Below are 17,675 nucleotides of genomic sequence, written 5' to 3' on the forward strand. Positions count from 1 at the left end.
TTCCCTACCAGGTTCACCATCAGGACCTTACGCCTCTTGAAAGCTGTTCTGACGTTGTCCTCTGGCACAGAGATCATAGGGTCACCAGATACTTCAGGGATTCACGCAGGCATAGATTTATTCTCTCTTTCAAAGCCCACATAAAAGGCACTGAGCTCATCTGGGAGAGAAGCATCACAGCCATTCATGAAGTTAGGTTTCTCTTTGGAGAAAGAAATGGCTTGTAAATCCTGTCAGAGCTGACATGCATTTGATTCCATCTCTAATTTCAATTGGCATGGGTTTTTCTGTCTTACGATAGCCTTCAGTAGATGATACCTGGACTTCTTGTGCAGCTATGGATCACTGATCTAGAATACCACATATCCAGCTCTCAGCAGTCTACAGATCTCCTGGTTTATCCATGGGTTTGGTTTGGTAAAGTCCATTATGTTCCTGAAGGCACACCCTCATGATTCCCACCTGAGTTGCATGCAAAGAGTTGCCACTTATCAGCACCATCAGTAACCTATCAAGCCCCATTTTAAATATACCCAATCACTTGGCCTCCACAGCCTCTGACTAAAGAAATACCTGCACACCTCTCTTCCCAAGGGATGTCCTTGTATGCAGAGACGGTGCTCTCTGGTGCAAGACTCTCCCTGGCCTTTCAGTTTTCGATATGTTTCAGTGAGATCCGCCCTCATTCTTATCATCTCCCTCATATGTTAACCCTTTCATTCCCACAATCATTCTATTGAACTTCCTGCTGACCCTCTCCATGATCAGATGAGCAGATATTCTGAACATAGCAAATATCTGTCGGTCTGCAAACTACATACTGAGGTCTCTCAGATTAATACAGAGTTTGATATCGTCAACTGGATATTACTGTTGATTACACATGGACTGAAAACAGTAGCCAAGCACTGCTCGTTCTGAACTGCATTTGATTTCTACTCAAGGCAGATTTGTCTTCACCGAGGTTTACACAATAAAATCAAACACAGCAGCATATTTTGATGTAGGGGAACACAGACTGATCCCACAGAGTAATAGTTCAGTCAACAACCTGGGCAAGGTAAAACATCCCCTGTGAATGAGTCTGTAGATCACTGGCCAAACTCATTCTTATACCGTGTACACAAGCATGGGAAAGAGACAGGAAATTTACCAGTGTTATTTTCTCCAGCAATGGTTCTCCAGTAAATCTCGAAGGAATTATTCTGAGTGTCCAATTTCACCAGTTGGACTGTACTCGCACTGTTCCTTTCAGGCACCTTGACCTTAAGAACTATGAGGAAAGTTAAAGTAAGGTGAAGCATTCAGAGGCAAAAAGGATGTTCTCTCTCTCTCTCTACTGATAACTCTTTAATCAATGCCTCTCTGCAAAGTCTTGTTCAGGCTTTCTGAGAATCCCATCTGATGGATACAATTTGCAACTGGGCTTTCTTGGGCTGAATTAGCTTATTGTAGTAAGAAATTAATTAGTCTCAGTTCCCACAGAACTGAGTGAAAATACTCATGCACGTTCTTCACCGTCTGGTGGCACTGATTAAAAGCAGGTAAAATGATAAATTCTGGCTCCAATATGTTAGTTCACCAAGTCTAATATCTTACCAGCACCTCCTATCCTTGGCACAGACAGTGATCTTGACTCCTTACCAGAAGTAGTGAGGATTCCTGCTCCTATATCACGAGCACAGAACCTACACTGAAGTTTCATGACTTCAGTCTTTTTCTCAACTTCAGCATGTCCTTCTCGATGTTATTTTTGAAGTGTGGTGGAATTAACTTAAGAGACGATTAAGCTACTTTGTGTTTGGCTATCATGCTTAGAGGGAGTGCAGAGAAAATAGAGCAGGAAGATCCATTGACAGACCAGAGAATGTGGCATTGTTCTTCTTTAGCAGTGAAGGTTGAGAAATAATTTGATAAAAATCTTCAAAATTGTCAATGCTTTGGGCAGAGTTAATGAAGAGAATGAAACATAGAAAACCTACAGCGCAATACAGGCCCTTTGGCCCACTAAGTTGTGCTGAACATGTCCCTACCTCAGAAATTACCATGTTTACCCATAGCCCTCTATTTTCTAAGCTCCATGTACCTATTCAAAAGTCTCTTAAAAGACCCTATCGTATCCGCCTCCACCACCATTGCTGGAAGCGCATTTCACGCAATGGTCTTCCATTGAAGAAGGGTGGAGAACCAATAACCAGAGGTTTAAAGGTGACTATTGTTGAACCAGGGGTGCCGGGAGAGAAACCCTTTCCACAAAGTGAGTGGTCACAGAACTCACTGCATGGATGGGAAGTGGAATTATTTCACCATGAGCTTTCAAATGGAAAAACGCATGGAGTGTCGGAGAGTAAATAATTATAGGGTTATCGAGAAACAGGGGATGATCAGACTGTAATGTTCCTGTCGAGACCTAGTATGGGTTCAATGGGTAGAATGGCCTTCTGCACAATGTTTCTATGATACTACACTGCTGATAAATACTTTGGAGTAGTTTGTTTGCAGACAGTGAGGTCACAAAGAAATTAGATAGCTCATTATATAATGTAAATGAGGGTTTGTGGATAAACTTGTCTGGGATCTTTGGTAGAATTCTCCTGGTCTTCTATGATATAGTGTCCTGTATTCTCCCCAACAGAGCAAATGACAGAATGTCCCAAGCAAATGAGGCAACTCTGACGGTGTGGTATCCCCTCAGCCTAGACATTGTGAGCAACAGGCAGCAGTGAGGGTGAGGGTAAATTGTGCAAAACATGAGAGCAGACACTCACAATCAGTGACGTGGCATGTTTCAGCACAGCCTTCCAAAGCAACCTCATGAAATCAGAAATAAAAGCAGAAAATGTTGGTAAATTCAGCAGGTTAGGCATCAGCATTAGAATGAAAAATGGTTAACCTCGTCAGCATGAAACTTTAACTATTAATCTTTCCAGAAATGCAGCCTGAACTACTGACTACTTCTAACATTATTCTTTCTTCCACATTTCCTGCAGCTTGATTGATTTTTAATCTTTAGAAATATTAAACAAAGATTTCTATCAAGAGCCCAAATATTAATCATTTTCAAAACCAGCTGATTACTGAGAAAGTAACCTCCACATTTCCTTCCCTTAACTTGAAACCAATTTCACAGACTCGATAATCTTCAGAGTCCAATGCTTTACCGAAAGAGTCTGTTTCTATGGTCTTTGACTTTGAACTGGATAGTTGCAGAGCAATCGCCATTGCCATGTTCTCCAAGAGATCCACTGTGGCTGCTGCCACTGTCAGTCTTTGAGTGGTGTTCATGCTCTCCAGCCAAGAAGTATTAAGAACACTGTTTACAAATGTTGTCATAGGCTGCAGATGAAAAAGAACACCTCATGAATTGAGAAGCAAAATACTACAGATATTGTATTTTCCAAAGATGGAAAATGATGTTTTTCCAATGAAGGGTCATTGAGCAAAATCATTAGTTTTGTTTCCCTCTCCACAGATGCTGCCTGGCCTGCAGAGTTCAGAAATGGAGGCTCTAAAAACAGGACTGAAAGAGACTGAAAAGGGTTGTCCACTCCGCCAGACCTATCATGATACAACCCTCCCTACCATTGAGGACATCTTCAAAAGGTAGTGCCTCAAGAATGCAGCATCCATCACTCAGGACCATCACCACCAGGACAAGCTCTCTTCCCATAACTACCATCAAGGAGATAGAGAAGCCTAAAGATGCATACTCAACATTTCAGGAACAGCTTCTTCCACTACCATCAGGTTTCTGAATGGTCCGTGAACCTCATTATTCCACGTCTGCACTATTTATTTGTCCTTATTTTAAAGTTCAAAGTACATTTAATATCAAAGTACATATACTATATACAACCTTACATGCAGCCACAAAACAAAGAAACCCGATAGAACTCATTAAAAATGAAGACGATATCATTATTATAATACTGTAATTTGTTACGTCTTCTACTGTACTACTGCTCAGAACAACAGATTTCATGACAGGTCTGTGATTCTCAACACTGAACTGACTCCACAACCAACAGACTCTCTTTCAAGGACTCTACGACTCAGTATTATTTATTTACATTTTTGTGTTGCATATGGTGACGTATATGTACTTTGATAATAAATTTACTTTGAATTTTGGCAGTTCTATTAGTTTTCCATGGCTGTTGATTTTCCTGGGGTATTGAAAGCTTACCTTTAAGAAGTTCTCTTCTTTATGGAAGGATTTGTACCCCTTCCTGTTTTTATTCCTACTGCACTAATTGTTGAATATTTCTCCACTTTTTTTCTCCCCTTCTACTCCACTCCCTTTTTCTCTCCCTTTGCTTCCCATCTTTGACTTCCTTTCTTTCTCCATTGCCTTCTGTTCCCCTGCTCCCAATTTCTCAACTCTTACTCTTTCTCCATTTAGAAACTACGATACCAACACTGAGATGGGATTGGGTTGTATCAGCACAGATACAATGGGCAGAATGGCTCCCTGTTGTGTTGTGAATATCCTATGATTCAGTGAGAAAGGTGCTGTAAGAACATACCGCTATTCCGTAACACCCATGTAACCTAACTCCATCTGGTGATCTTCCCCCATCCCGTTACTACCTTCAGTTAACAAAACCCATCCATCTTGTGTCTAGAATCCACCTTTGACTCAACACTGAGGAGTGTTCTGAGTTTCCACCACCATCTGAGTGTACAAGTCTTTTCAAATTTCACTCCTGAAAGGCATGGCTCTAACTTTCAGACTCTGCCCTCTTGTTCTGCTCTCCCGACCCCGACCACACTCCATATTCCCTCCCTTCACATCTGCTCCTCTCCAGCTCTGTTTTCCATAATACATAGATCATAGCACAGTACAGCACAGGAACAAGCCATTCAGCCCACAATATCTGTGCTGAACATGATGCCAAATTAAAACCATTTCTCTTCTGTATCCATATGATCTATATCCCTCCATTCCCTGAAACTTAATGTGTTTATTGAATAGTGTCTTAAACACCACTATAACCTCTGACAGCCTGTTCCTGACATCCAACACTGTGTAAAAACCTGTCCCGCACATCTGTTTTAAACTTTCCCACTCTCATCTTAAATGCATGTCCGACAGTATTTGGTGTTTCTACCCTGGGAGGAAGATTCTGACTGTTTACTCTGTCTATGCCTCTCTCAGCCTCTGCCTCTGATGCTCCAGAGAAACTGACCCAAGTTTGTCCAAAGTCTTCTTATAGACTGTAATGTGAAAACAACAAATCACCTTGCCAGTTCTGGCAGAAAAAAATTCCCCCCCCCCCCCCCAAGTACTGTACTTTTTAGATACAGTATCTATGACTCTCTTTCTGACAATGTATTCAAGATCCTCTGGCTGAGAAAAGTATCTGTTCAACTTCCTTCCCAACCTTCTGCCAAGTACTTCATGTCCATTGTTACTGATGTTTCTGGATAGGTGAAAAGACCTTTACATAACCTCAGTACTCTCTGCTTCAAGAAAGCCAACTTTATCAATCATTCCTCAGTCAAAATCCTCCTAACTATATTCTTGTAAATATCCTCTTTACTCTCTCCACCTCAGGAACACACCACTTTTACCCCAGGATAAAACTGTTGGGCTTCTAATTCCTTACCGTGGTATCTTTTGTCCCACTGAAATTCTGACAGATTTTATCATGGTAGCAATCAGCTAACTTCAGCACATCTTTTGCAGAGTTTAACTGGGCAATCTGAAAATACAACAGCAATCAAACAAAGAAATAATCAAATATCACAAGCAATCTGAAAAAAAATGTTTGAAAATGAAGCCTTTAAAACTCTTTGGCTTCACAGGTGACTCTAACATAGTGTCCGATGGCAACTCCTACTGAAGGTCACGTGGTCAATGAAAGGACATCTCTGAGCATTGAAAAGCAGGAAGGAATGGCCTAAAATATCCTTTATTCACTGTCCTTCACAGTCTCAGAGCATTCCAACATGTTGTACAGGGTCTGGCAGAACTGTGGGACTGATCTTGGTCAAACAATCCACAGGCATGGACCAATGATTAGCTGATCAAGTTGAAATTCAGTCATGGATTCAGACAGCATGGAAACAGGCCCTTCAGCCCACTGAGTGGATGTTGACCCTCAAACTCCCATTGATACTAATGTTAAACTTACTCTGAGGGGCAGAAAAAATTATTTAAAGTGTTTTATCTTTCTAATAGTCCCGAAAATCCTAAACACAAGAGGTTCTGTAGATGCTGGAAATCCAGTATAACACACACAAAATGCTGAAAGAACTCAGCAGGTCAGGCAGCATCTGTGAAGGGGAATAAACAGTTGATGTTTTTGAACAGTCCTGCTGAAGGGTCTCAGGTCAGAGTCTCGACTGCATATTCCTCTCCATTAATGCTGACTGAACTGCCGAGTTCCTGCATCACTTTGGTCCCAGAAGTCCACAGGCCAGGCAGCATCACAGGCTGTTGAGGAAACTTAGCAGTTAGGACAAGGCTATTGCAGCTCAGGGTGTTCCAGAGTTCAGAATTCAATTCTGGTGTTGTCTGGAAGGAGTTTGTATTTTCTCCCTGTGAATCTTGTGGATTTCCTCTGGTGCTCCAGATCCTTCCAAATGCATCGGTCAGTAGGTTAATTGGTCACTGTAAATTGTCCTGTGGTTAGGCTAATGGTAAAATTAGTAGGTTGATGGGTCATGCAGCTCACTGGCCAGAAAGACTTGTTCCATGTTCTATCTCCAAATGAATCAATAAATAACTTCTGTTACAGTTTTAAACACTTTACAAATGGATCCAGTTTACCAGTCTCTCCTTGAGGAAAGTTTTAAACTGGGACAAGTGGAATAAACTCACACAAACACAGGGAGACGATACAAACTGCACCCAATGTCCAGGTAGAACCTGGGTCTCTGGTGTGGCTTCACTAATCAGCAAAGTTTCCAGGTTTCCTCCCATATCCCAAAGATGTGCAGGTCAGTTGGTTAATTGCCTGCTGTGAATTGCCCTAAGTAAGGAGATGAATTTAGGGGATATCGATGGGAAAGTAGATGGAATAAAAAAGAATGAGTCTTGGATTAGTATAAATCAGATGGACAACAAATGTTTGCTGTGGCACCAACACCCACATCTAGAGAGTGAATTTGAACATGTGGTCGCTGCTCAAATGTAAAAGCAGCAAGCTGGAATTACACAAAGAGTGAGGAACAGTGTTTATTCTGATGGGTGAGGAGAAGAGACGTATGCAGAAAAGAGTGATGGACAGAAGCAGGGAGAGGGATACATCTAGTGAGGAAAACATTCCAATAGATTCACGTCTGGGGTAATAGAAGTTAAGTTTGCGCCTTGGAGAAACGGAGTGAGTGAACGTCAGAAGTTCTCATACCTGCTTAGAGTTTGTTACAAAATCCAGGTTAAACTGCATACTGAGAATGGAAAAGCAGGAAGGAATGGCCTAAAATCAGACTTACCCTTTATCCAATGCCCTTCACAGTCTCAGAGCATTCCAACATGTTGTACAGGGTCTGGCAGAATTGTGGTACAGATCTTGGCCAAACGATCCACAGGCATGGACCAACGATCAGCTGATCAAGTTGAAATTCAGTCATGAATTCAGACAGCATGGAAACAGGCCCTTCAGCCCACTGTGGATGCTGTCCCTCAAATTCCCTTTGATGCTAATGTTAAACTCATTCCTTTATATCTTCTTTACATTATGACAGAGCCATTTAAGAGGCTCTTAGATAAGGACAGGGAAGTGCAGAGAATCATGGATATGAATGTTGTGTAGGCAGAGCAGATTGGTTTAGAGAGTTGTTTAATTATTAGCTTCTACCACCATTTTGTGTACAAGTCTTTTCAAATTTTACTCCTGAAAGGCATAGCCCTAACTTTCAGATTCTGCCCATTAGTTCTGGGACCTTCCTTTGCCCTCTCTACCCCGTCCAGACTCCTCTCTTCACATCTGCTCCTCTCTAGCTCTGTTTTCCATAATACATAGATCATAGCATAGTGCAGCACAGGAACAGGCCATTCAATAGACAATAGGTGCAGAAGTAGACCATTTGGCAATTCGAGCCTGCACCACCATTTTGAGATCATGGCTAATCAACTACTATCAATACCCAGTTCCTGCCTTGTCCCCATATCCCTTGATTCTCCTATCCATAAGATACCTATCTAGCTCCTTCCTGAAAGCATCCAGAGAATTGGCCTCCACTACCTTCCGAGGCAGTGCATTCCAGACCCCCACAACAATTTCTGTGCTGAACATGATGCCAAATTAAAACTAATTCTCTTCGGTACCCACATGATCACTGACAGCCCAAGAAGCACTGTTGACTCTGGTGAGGACTGCATATGCAGGAAAACATTCCAACAGATCCACATCCAGGGATAATGGAAGTTAAGTTTGCTCCTTGGAGAAACGGAGTGAGTTCTCATACCTGCTTGGCGTTTGCTGAATAATCGAAGTTGCACTGCGACGGCGTAGAGTTCTGCTTCTCAGAGACAGGACAGGAAAGTGGATCCACTGGAATGAAGATGGCATTTTAGAGATCAGTGCGTCTACCTGCCGACTCTACCCCAACCTTCCTGCCGTTCACTGATCAGACAGGGAAGCGCTGACCTCTGTAACTCCAAGCTGGTGTACTCCCACAACGAGCAGCATCAGACCCGGACACACAGGACTGTGACTCGACGCCACATCTTCTGACCCCAAGAACAACTGTGAATGCCTCATCCAATCCCACACCCACTGGCACCCAAAGGAACAGATACCATGGTTGGCATTGTACTTGTAATGTTGGCACAAGCCACACTAATGTGGAAATGTTGGTATGGGCCTCATTGCTGGTTTGGGAGGGACAATTTGTAAACATCTCCACAGCCATGAAACCAGTTAAATGTGTAAGTGATCAGCACTCTCAGGTTGGAGGAACAACACCTCATATTCTGTCTGGTTAGCCTCTGACCTGACAGCATAAACAGTGAATTCTCAAACTCCCAGTAATTTCTCACCCTCCCCCTTCTCTCTTTTCCATTCCCTAATCTGGATCTCCTCTTATCCCTTCTCTTCTCCTCAGCAACCTATCATCTCCCTCTGGTGTCCCTCCTCCTCCCCTTTCTCCCTCAGTTCACTCTCCTCGACTAAAAGCTTTCTCTTCTTCAGCCCATTTTACTTTCTCCACATCTCTCCTCCCAGCTTCTTACTTCATACCTCACCCCCTCCCACCTACATTCTCCCTCGCCTGACTTCACCAATCACCTGTCAGCTTGTCCCCTTCCCTCCCCCCACCTTCTTATTCTGGCTTCTTCACACTTCCTCTCCAGTCCTGATGAAGGGTCTCAGCCCAAAATGACAACTGTTTATTTCTTTTATTAGATGCTACCTGACCGGCGAGTTCCTCCAACATTTTCTGTGTGTGACATCAGGACACATGTTTGATGTGAAGTTGTTTCAATGGGCTGCGGTGAGACCATTCAGCACCAAGTGACAAGGAGCTGAATTTAATTATCTCCATTATACATTAAATAATCTTGTTCACACTCCCCCATCTCTACAACCCCACTCTCTGCTCACTCATCACCTTCCCACCACTCACAGAGACCAGTCCAACCTGTTCCTCCTGCAACTGACCTGAGGACTGGGGCCAGGGGACTGAACATCGTGGGGTGAGCTGTCCGTGTCTGAGATCAGACTGAGGATTGGGGCCGGGGGACTGAACATCGTGGGGTGAGCTGCCCGTGTCCGAGATCAGTCTGAGGATTGGGGCCAGGGGGCTGAACATCGTGGGGTGAGCTGCCCGTGTCTGAGATCAGTCTGAGGACTGGGGCCAGGGGACTGAACATCGTGGGGTGAGCTGCCCGTGTCTGAGATCAGTCTGAGGACTGGGGCCAGGGGGCTGAACATCGTGGGGTGAGCTGCCTGTGTCTGAGATCAGTCTGAGGATTGGGGCCAGGGGGCTGAACATCGTGGGATGAGCTGCCCGTGTCTGAGATCAGTCTGAGGACTGGGGCCAGGGGGCTGAACATCGTGGGGTGAGCTGCCCGTGACTGAGATCAGTCTGAGGACTGGGGCCAGGGGGCTGAACATCGTGGGGTGAGCTGCCCCTGTCTGAGATCAGTCTGAGGACTGGGGCCAGGGGGCTGAACATCGTGGGGTGAGCTGTCCCTGTCTGAGATCAGTCTGAGGACTGGGGCCAGGGGGCTGAACATCGTGGGGTGAGCTGCCCGTGTCTGAGATCAGTCTGAGGACTGGGGCCAGGGGGCTGAACATCGTGGGGTGAGCTGCCCGTGTCTGAGATCAGTCTGAGGACTGGGGCCAGGGGGCTGAACATCGTGGGGTGAGCTGTCCCTGTCTGAGATCAGTCTGAGGACTGGCGCTCTGGGGTCATGAGGAATTCCTCATCAGAGGGCTGCCGACCTTTGGAATTCAGTCAGATCTGGTTTCTCAAAACACTATGGAGATTCAAGGCTGACCTTTGTAGTCCTTTGGACACCAAAGGTGCCGGGGATCGGGCGGAGTTGTGGAGTTGAGGGTGGGTGGTGCGGAGACGAACAATGACCCTCTAGTGGAGGAAAGGGTTTGAGAACTGGGTGTTGGCAGAATTGTGGGGACTGTCTTCTTTGTAATAACAATTGATCACGTCATCAATTTCCGCAATGTACAGGACATTAGCACCTATACGATCGGTCCTGCATTGATCAGAGCACCAAACAAGCGGCTAATCACGTTGTCTCTCAGAGGATCGGATCCACGATGTCTGGAGACTGGCTGATTAAATTTACTGTATAAATTTGAATTATAACCTCGTGTTGGCGGAGACATGTGGTTAGGTTCCCCGTGAATTCACGAATTAAGGTGGTAACTAGCTTCGAGCCTGCTTTGTGTTTGATCGGTACTAAATTCTCGAACAGAATCTGGTGACGAGGATGATACGGGATCTCAACGAACCCATCCGAAAAACCTGCTTATCGTCAACATCGGACCAGGCTCCCCACCGCGAGACTTGATTGTAAGATAGAAGTCAGACCGAGGTAGGGAGCAGAGCTGCCCCACACCGGACTCAGACAAAGACGGGGATTTGAAGAAGGGGCTTGTGAGCTCTGTTTAAAATACGGTATTAAAACGAAGGCAGCTGAGACCTCAAAATTGGAGTCTGCCCCACTGGCCAATAGAAAAGGGCAAAAGGGATTACAGTATATAGAATATTAGATTGTATGTTCTTGAGTGTTTACGTCCTTTGTACAGAACAATTAACAGTCAGGTAAAATAGTTAACAGGAACGGCAAGCCCCAGAAAGGGAATCGGAAAAGGAATTCTGGATCAACACCGCACGCCAGGACTCAGTCTGCTGATCCCGTAACGACAGCAGCCACGAACAGGAACACCTGACAGAAGACGGAAACAATATAGGAGGACGGAGCAGCTCGTTGGTTCCTGGGTTTACCCGCAGACAAGGTTTGGTTGGAAATGGGAGATGCCCCAGGTACTCTGTAACTTTTTTTTTAGTGATCTCTGTGCTGGAGTGGTAGCGATTGGCTTTATGGCGGTCCATTTGGTCTAAACAATGCTCAGTATTGGGGAAGTGAAACAAATGCTAGGGAAGGAGATCCTAACTGGGATTTAGAGTATATGATGTGGTGTTTTAACAAATGGAAGGAGGTGGTTGAGTGACACCAGCCACCAAAGGTTAAACCTATATTAAAGACGAACAAATTATGCAAAAGACCGAGGTGGCCCCAGCAGGGCTCTCGGCTCCGTTGGCCTCAGACACCGGACATATATCCTTGAATCACACCCCTTCCCTTTATCTGGAACTTCCGAACAGGATTTCCGAAAGCGACCCGAGGACCACAAGAGGACTGGGCCCCTCCACCGGGGAGCGAAGGAAATGGTGAGAGGAGTCCTACTGACGGAATGAATGATTGGCTGAACAGAGCAAACTATGCCATTCTCACAGGAGCCAGGCGGTGCATTGACTTCTGAAAAGTAACTAGACGTCAGCAAAAGAAGGGGGGAGAGATTATTACTGATTTTATTGTCCATTTTGAAGATACTTGGGAATTTAGAGTAGGGATACCCTCAGTAGGAAATGACCCACTGACAGTGCAAACGTTTATAAATTGTCTCCAAGCAGAGGTAGCACATTCTTTTAAATTAGCCAGTCGGGAATGGCAAAACAAAAATTAGCAGGATGCCATAACATTCCTTATTAATATGTAAAGGGACGGCACGTGCATCGGAGAAGAAGAGGGGATTTGAGAGAAGGGCCGAAGCACGGGGACAAGAGTTGGGATGTGTGCAGGCAGCGTGTGAAAAGGGAAGAGACCCAAGAGAAGCTTCCTTTACCATGCGAGAACCCTTTAATCTTAACCCCTTTAACCAACAACGAAGGGCGGGTGATACAGGCTTTCAAGAAACCTCCGAGAGGACCCCATGTTCGACAAGGAGGATTCAGGCTACGGTATCGTCTATACACCCTTGTGTGGCATTACTTAAAGGCAGTGTAAGTATTAATACTGCAGGAATAGCTGGAGTTTCTATGACAGAAGCCCGTGTGAGCCAGTCTTTGAAACACAAACTCTTTTTCTTTGCATAGGTTCTGGGGACTTCTGTAGTGTTTCCAGCATTGTTTGTTTTAATTCTCAGCTCTCAGTAATTATTTTATTTTCACCTGTACAGGCCAGCTGAGTGTCTCCCTGCTTCTGCTGATATCCTGCTTTGCAGACGCAGTAAAAAGACCCAGCAGAGTTACGACAGGTCAAGTTCACTCCGCACGCATTTTCATCCTGGCATTCATCCACATCTGTTGTAGAGAGGAAGAGAGGTACAAATATTACCAACACAGATGTAGTCATAGAGTCATAGAGGACTACAGCACAGAAACAGGCCCTGCTGCCCATCTAGTCTGTGCTGAACTGTTATTCTGTCAGCCCCATTGACCTGCACCCAGAATTTAGCCCTCCATACCCCTCCCATCTATGTATTTATTCAAATTTCTGTTAAATGTTGTAATTGACCCTGCTTCCAATACATGCGGGGGTACGTTCCTCACTGTCAATTCATAATGTGAAAATGCATAATGTGAATAATTATTTAAATGGAGAAAATAGGGCTACGTCCGGAGAACTTCCTAAATATGTTTTATCTGTGACTTATTCACATTTTCATATCAATACGACAAAAAAGCAGTACCACAAGGCAACGTTCATATTATGTTTCAGCAACTTAAGCTAATTTTCAATGTAATAAATCATAGAAAGTTAACATACTAGGGTGTACAGTACTCAAACCCTTAAGAGCATGGCAGTTTAGTGAATGATAATCTAAGTGAGGCTTCATGTTACAGTCTCCTTCAGCATTGGAACACATAAGCAGAGTCAATCTATCCTTTGCTGCCTTGAAACTTGATGCAGTCTTTTCATCCTTACTTATGTAAGTGTGTTTCGGCATACGCTTCCAAAAAAGCCCGGTCTCGTCTGCATTAAACACCTGCTTTGGTGTGATGCCTGACTCAGCTGTCATAGCCCGCAACTACACAGGATAGCGATCAGCAGCTTCGTGGTCAGCACTAGCTTGCTCACCACGCACGGCTAAGTTGTGAAGCCTGTGACAATTAACGAACTTAGAAAACCATCCCGTACTTGCATTAAAGCTAACAATATCATTTGACACTTCCTCACTAGCCTCTAAACAAAGGCGACCATAAATTTCCAAAGCTTTCACGTGAAGATGATCGGAACTAAGTGTTGTTTTTTCCTTTCTTTCATGCTCAATGTACAAACTCAACATTTTCTCCATTTTTGTCATAATTGGGTTATGCACTTTGGTAACAATCTTTGAAGACACTTGTAGTGAATCAATTATAGCATTTTTTATTTTCTCAGCATTTTTCTTTAAGTTTCTGATCGTGGACTCACCCAGGCCGAAGTAGCATCCCAGAGCTGTGTCACTTTCACCTGACAATGCCCTGTTTAGAATTTCCAGCTTCTTTTCAAGTGTTAAAGTGGTTCTCTGCTGCTTGGCTGATGGCCCAGAAATTGACATCAGACGCTTAGGAGGCACAGTTAAATACATCGAGCACAAAATCACTGCACCGTAGGTAAAAACAGCAAAAGTTTAAGAGTGCAAGGTCGCACATACACACATTGCCAAAACCAATGTGAGACTGGCGGGGGTGAGACTGTGAGGCTTGTCCACCTGACTTGTATTGGTGGGAAAGCAGTGCTCCTCGCATAACTGTGAGTTTACGACGCATATTAGGAGAAGTTGGTAGAAATAGGTTCCTTGCATAACTGAATCTGTATTGTCTGAAGATGCAGATAATGAGGATAGTGTGTAATTCCACTGGCAGCTCGTTCCACTCTCACTCCACCCTCTGAGTGAAGATGATGATAATGACGACTGGAAAGTGAATGGTGTGTGGAGTCCCACAGGAACATCACTCAGATCTTTGTTCCTCATACTCTACATCACACATTATTAACCATTTCCTGCATGGATTCCCCTGGATCTAGCATCAGGGAGGCACAGTGCTGCATCTACTACAGATGCTGCTCCACAGGCCTCAGCACCCCGGGTCCAATCGGAATTCAAATTCCTCCACAGCAGCTGCAACTGAGGAAATGATTTGTCATTGGGACATCTCTCACTAAAATGAACACGTGTCTTAAAAAGTCATCCATAATATCCTCCTGGAATGACCCCCTGGGTTTGGAAATAGGTGTCTGATGTTCGAGGCCTGGTGTTTGGTGAATGCTGTCCCCTGGAATCGATGCTGACAATTGAGGTCTGATGGTCCAATCAGAAGTCCAGAAGTCAAGGCCCATTGGCTGGAGCCAGATCTGCAGATCTCCATGAGTCCACTGGGGAGGAAGAAACCTGGTGTCTGTAGGCCCAAGTCCGGTCTGCTCGAGGCCTGTCCTGGGGTTAAAGGACTGTGTATGTGCGTCGGTGGGAGGGAGGAACTGGGCTTGTTTTTGCTGTTGTTGCTTTGTTACTTCTTGTGTTCTGTGCTGTTCTTCTGAGCATTGTGGGCTTGCTATGTTGGCACTGGAATGTGTGGTGACACTCGTGGGCTGCCCCTAACACAACCTCGGGTATGCTGGTTGTTAGCACAAATGACACATTTCACTCTCGGTTTTATCTACAATCGAGAATCTCAACACCTGAATCTCGGGGATGGATACATGGTGAGCTTGCTAAGTCTAGCCCGACCCACCTTTGGAACTCACAAAGCAGAGGAAAGCTGCTGCAAAGGGTTTCCTTACTGAGGATAGAACTGGTATTTTCTGTTACAATTGTGAAGAAGGTGGACATTCCAAATGAGATTGTGAGTGACAGGAAAATCTTCGAAAAGTAAATCAGTGGATAATCAAACAGAAAAAGATGGGAAACAACAGGGGGACCCAGTAAAGGGACAGTCTGACATCCTGGAGCAAACACATTCCAGTCAGTGTATTAACAGCAATACTAAGATGCAAAACATTATTCCTGAAGGCTTAGTGGGGCCAAGTTCTGATGTCTCCAGACAGACTGAAGGTATTTATGATCGAGTCAGACTTGACACGGGTTCTCAAGTTATTTAACTCTACAGATCCTTTTCAACAGGGATTTGACTCATTTCCTGTTGGTTCTGATCAGTGCCCTTGAGGTTTGGGGGCTTAGTGCTGATGATTCCCCTCATGATGGTTTTTTGTTGTTGTCACTGGTGTATTCAGAAGCAGATATTGCGGTAGCTGAGACTATTGATACACTTGTGTTGTTTTGCCCAGATCCAGTTGTCAAAGGTAAAGTTGCCATTCTTGTGGGAACAAACACTTCCATTGTGAGAAAGCTCACGGGAGCATGGAAAGAGAGAAAGGGAGAGAACTTTCTGAGAACTTTGTCTATTCTCCCTGTATTCAGAGCTGCTTTTGTGAATGAGCAAGTTTCTCCTGTGCAGGGTGATGAGAATAAAAGAGGAACTGTGTGGTGTACTCAGTCTAAACCAGTCACTTTACCTTCTACTGGACGAGTTCGAGTGACTGGAACATCCAGATTTTCAGGAATGCCCAGTGCCCCAGCCACTTTTGTGGATGCCCCTGACGATCAGGAAGAAAAGCCACACTTGTCTGCAGGAGTGCTGGTGAGACCTGAACTGCAGAAATCTTTGGCTGTCTATACTAACAGGAGAACAGTGATTGTCAGCAACACCTCAGGAGGAGGTGTCAGGAGTTTCTAGTTTCCCAGTTAAGAAAAAGGAAGAGAAATAGTCTCCTATTTCTATGTTTTTGTTTTTTTTTAATTTTAGAGTGTTTTTTCCATCTTTTTATTTTTTTCTGGTATCCTGTTTATACTTAGGGTTTGAGAGGTCTATTATATGCTGTTACCGATAGTTTTTACTCATATGTTAACTGCCAACAATGTAATCTCACTCCCTTTCTACTGTTATGACTGTTATGCATCTGTTTTCAAAAAATTCAATCAAAAGATTGAAAAACAAAGGAATAGTCTCCTCTATTAGGAAAGTTGACATTGAAGTCAGTCAACTTTGATGACTCACCAATACCAGAGGATTGGGAACAGAGAATAACTGATAAGATGTTGGAACACAAAGACATCTTTCCTACTGACAAGATTGCTGTTGGTTGTTCCATGAGTACTCACCACACTATCATAGTGACAGAAGACACACCTTTCCATTCATCACCATCGGAGATTGAATTCACGGTGGGATAGTTAACTCATTGTGAGCCTACAGTGAGGGAGTTTCAGTTACAAGGTCTATCTCTAACTCTTCCCCTTCCCTCTCTGGATCACACCGGTATCTCCATGGATTTTCCAGCCCCTCACTGACCCTGCTCCCAGATGGTCTCCACATCGGATCGTGTGGAGTTTGTGATCTAGGATCAGAATTGTCACCACCATGCCAGATACAAATGGCTATTCTGGACAGAATTGTTCCTGGAGAATCTCAACAGGTCATGAAATCCATGCCCATCACAATAACCCTCCTGAGGGACTTGCACAGAATATCCTTCTTTACTTCGAGGTATCTGAAGGACAATGTTGAAGGGATGTCAATGACAACCACTACTTTGAATTGATTCTCTATATCGTGGTTATATTAAGTCCTTACATTCACAGATCTTCCCTGTGGTGAGGCTGGCAGTCACAGAAAATGTCAGAAACAATATGACGCAGTTACACTGGTGGGAACCCACTGTGTTGTTACAAGTTGCATATTTGTCACAGGGTGAGTATTCACAATTGTCAATATCTGTGAGAAAGGACAAAATCTTTCACAATGATAAACACTGTTTGCTCCTTGTTACAGGTACGCTCTGTGGGTCTGCATGGAGCAAAACATAGGCATGTTGCTAAACACAGACCAGACCTTCCTTGGAACAAACAATTCAGTGATTTTCTTGGGAAAGGACTTCAGAGTCGTGGCAGAAAGACGGGTGTGTGGAGTTAAAGTCCAGACCAGCCTGGATTGAATTGAATCAGGGAACCAATAGCTTCCCACCTGCTGGAGGCTGAGATGGTTGCTAGCCTGCTCTCCTGGTCATTGGATCTGGAAGCTGCCTATCAACACCTGCAGATCCCACTGGAGGAATCAGCAGTAGCCGCACCTTCTCTAGTGATGTCACTAGTTAGAATGCTAAAGATGTGCCATGGAGAGCATTCTGATTTGTTGGATTTTCAAAAACAGCTCTC

At 44.3% G+C, this 17,675-nt stretch overlaps 1 protein-coding gene across 1 annotated transcript in view; it reads right to left on the reverse strand.

Annotated features, from left to right (window-relative positions):
- LOC132405909 (adhesion G protein-coupled receptor E1-like) overlaps positions 1–14,051 on the reverse strand; it is a 29,818-nt gene extending 15,767 nt beyond the window's left edge. The window contains exons 1-6 of the mRNA XM_059990888.1: positions 13,895–14,051; positions 12,649–12,780; positions 8,416–8,501; positions 5,610–5,705; positions 3,162–3,336; positions 1,154–1,273 (exon numbers count right to left, since the gene is read on the reverse strand). Of these exons, the coding sequence (XP_059846871.1) occupies positions 1,154–1,273; positions 3,162–3,336; positions 5,610–5,705; positions 8,416–8,501; positions 12,649–12,780; positions 13,895–14,051 (766 nt within the window). The remainder of the gene's footprint in view (positions 1–1,153; positions 1,274–3,161; positions 3,337–5,609; positions 5,706–8,415; positions 8,502–12,648; positions 12,781–13,894) is intronic.
- Between the last annotated feature and the right edge of the window lie 3,624 nt (positions 14,052–17,675).

This window comes from Hypanus sabinus, chromosome 16 (genome assembly GCF_030144855.1).
Source record: "Hypanus sabinus isolate sHypSab1 chromosome 16, sHypSab1.hap1, whole genome shotgun sequence".
NCBI lineage: Eukaryota > Metazoa > Chordata > Chondrichthyes > Myliobatiformes > Dasyatidae > Hypanus > Hypanus sabinus.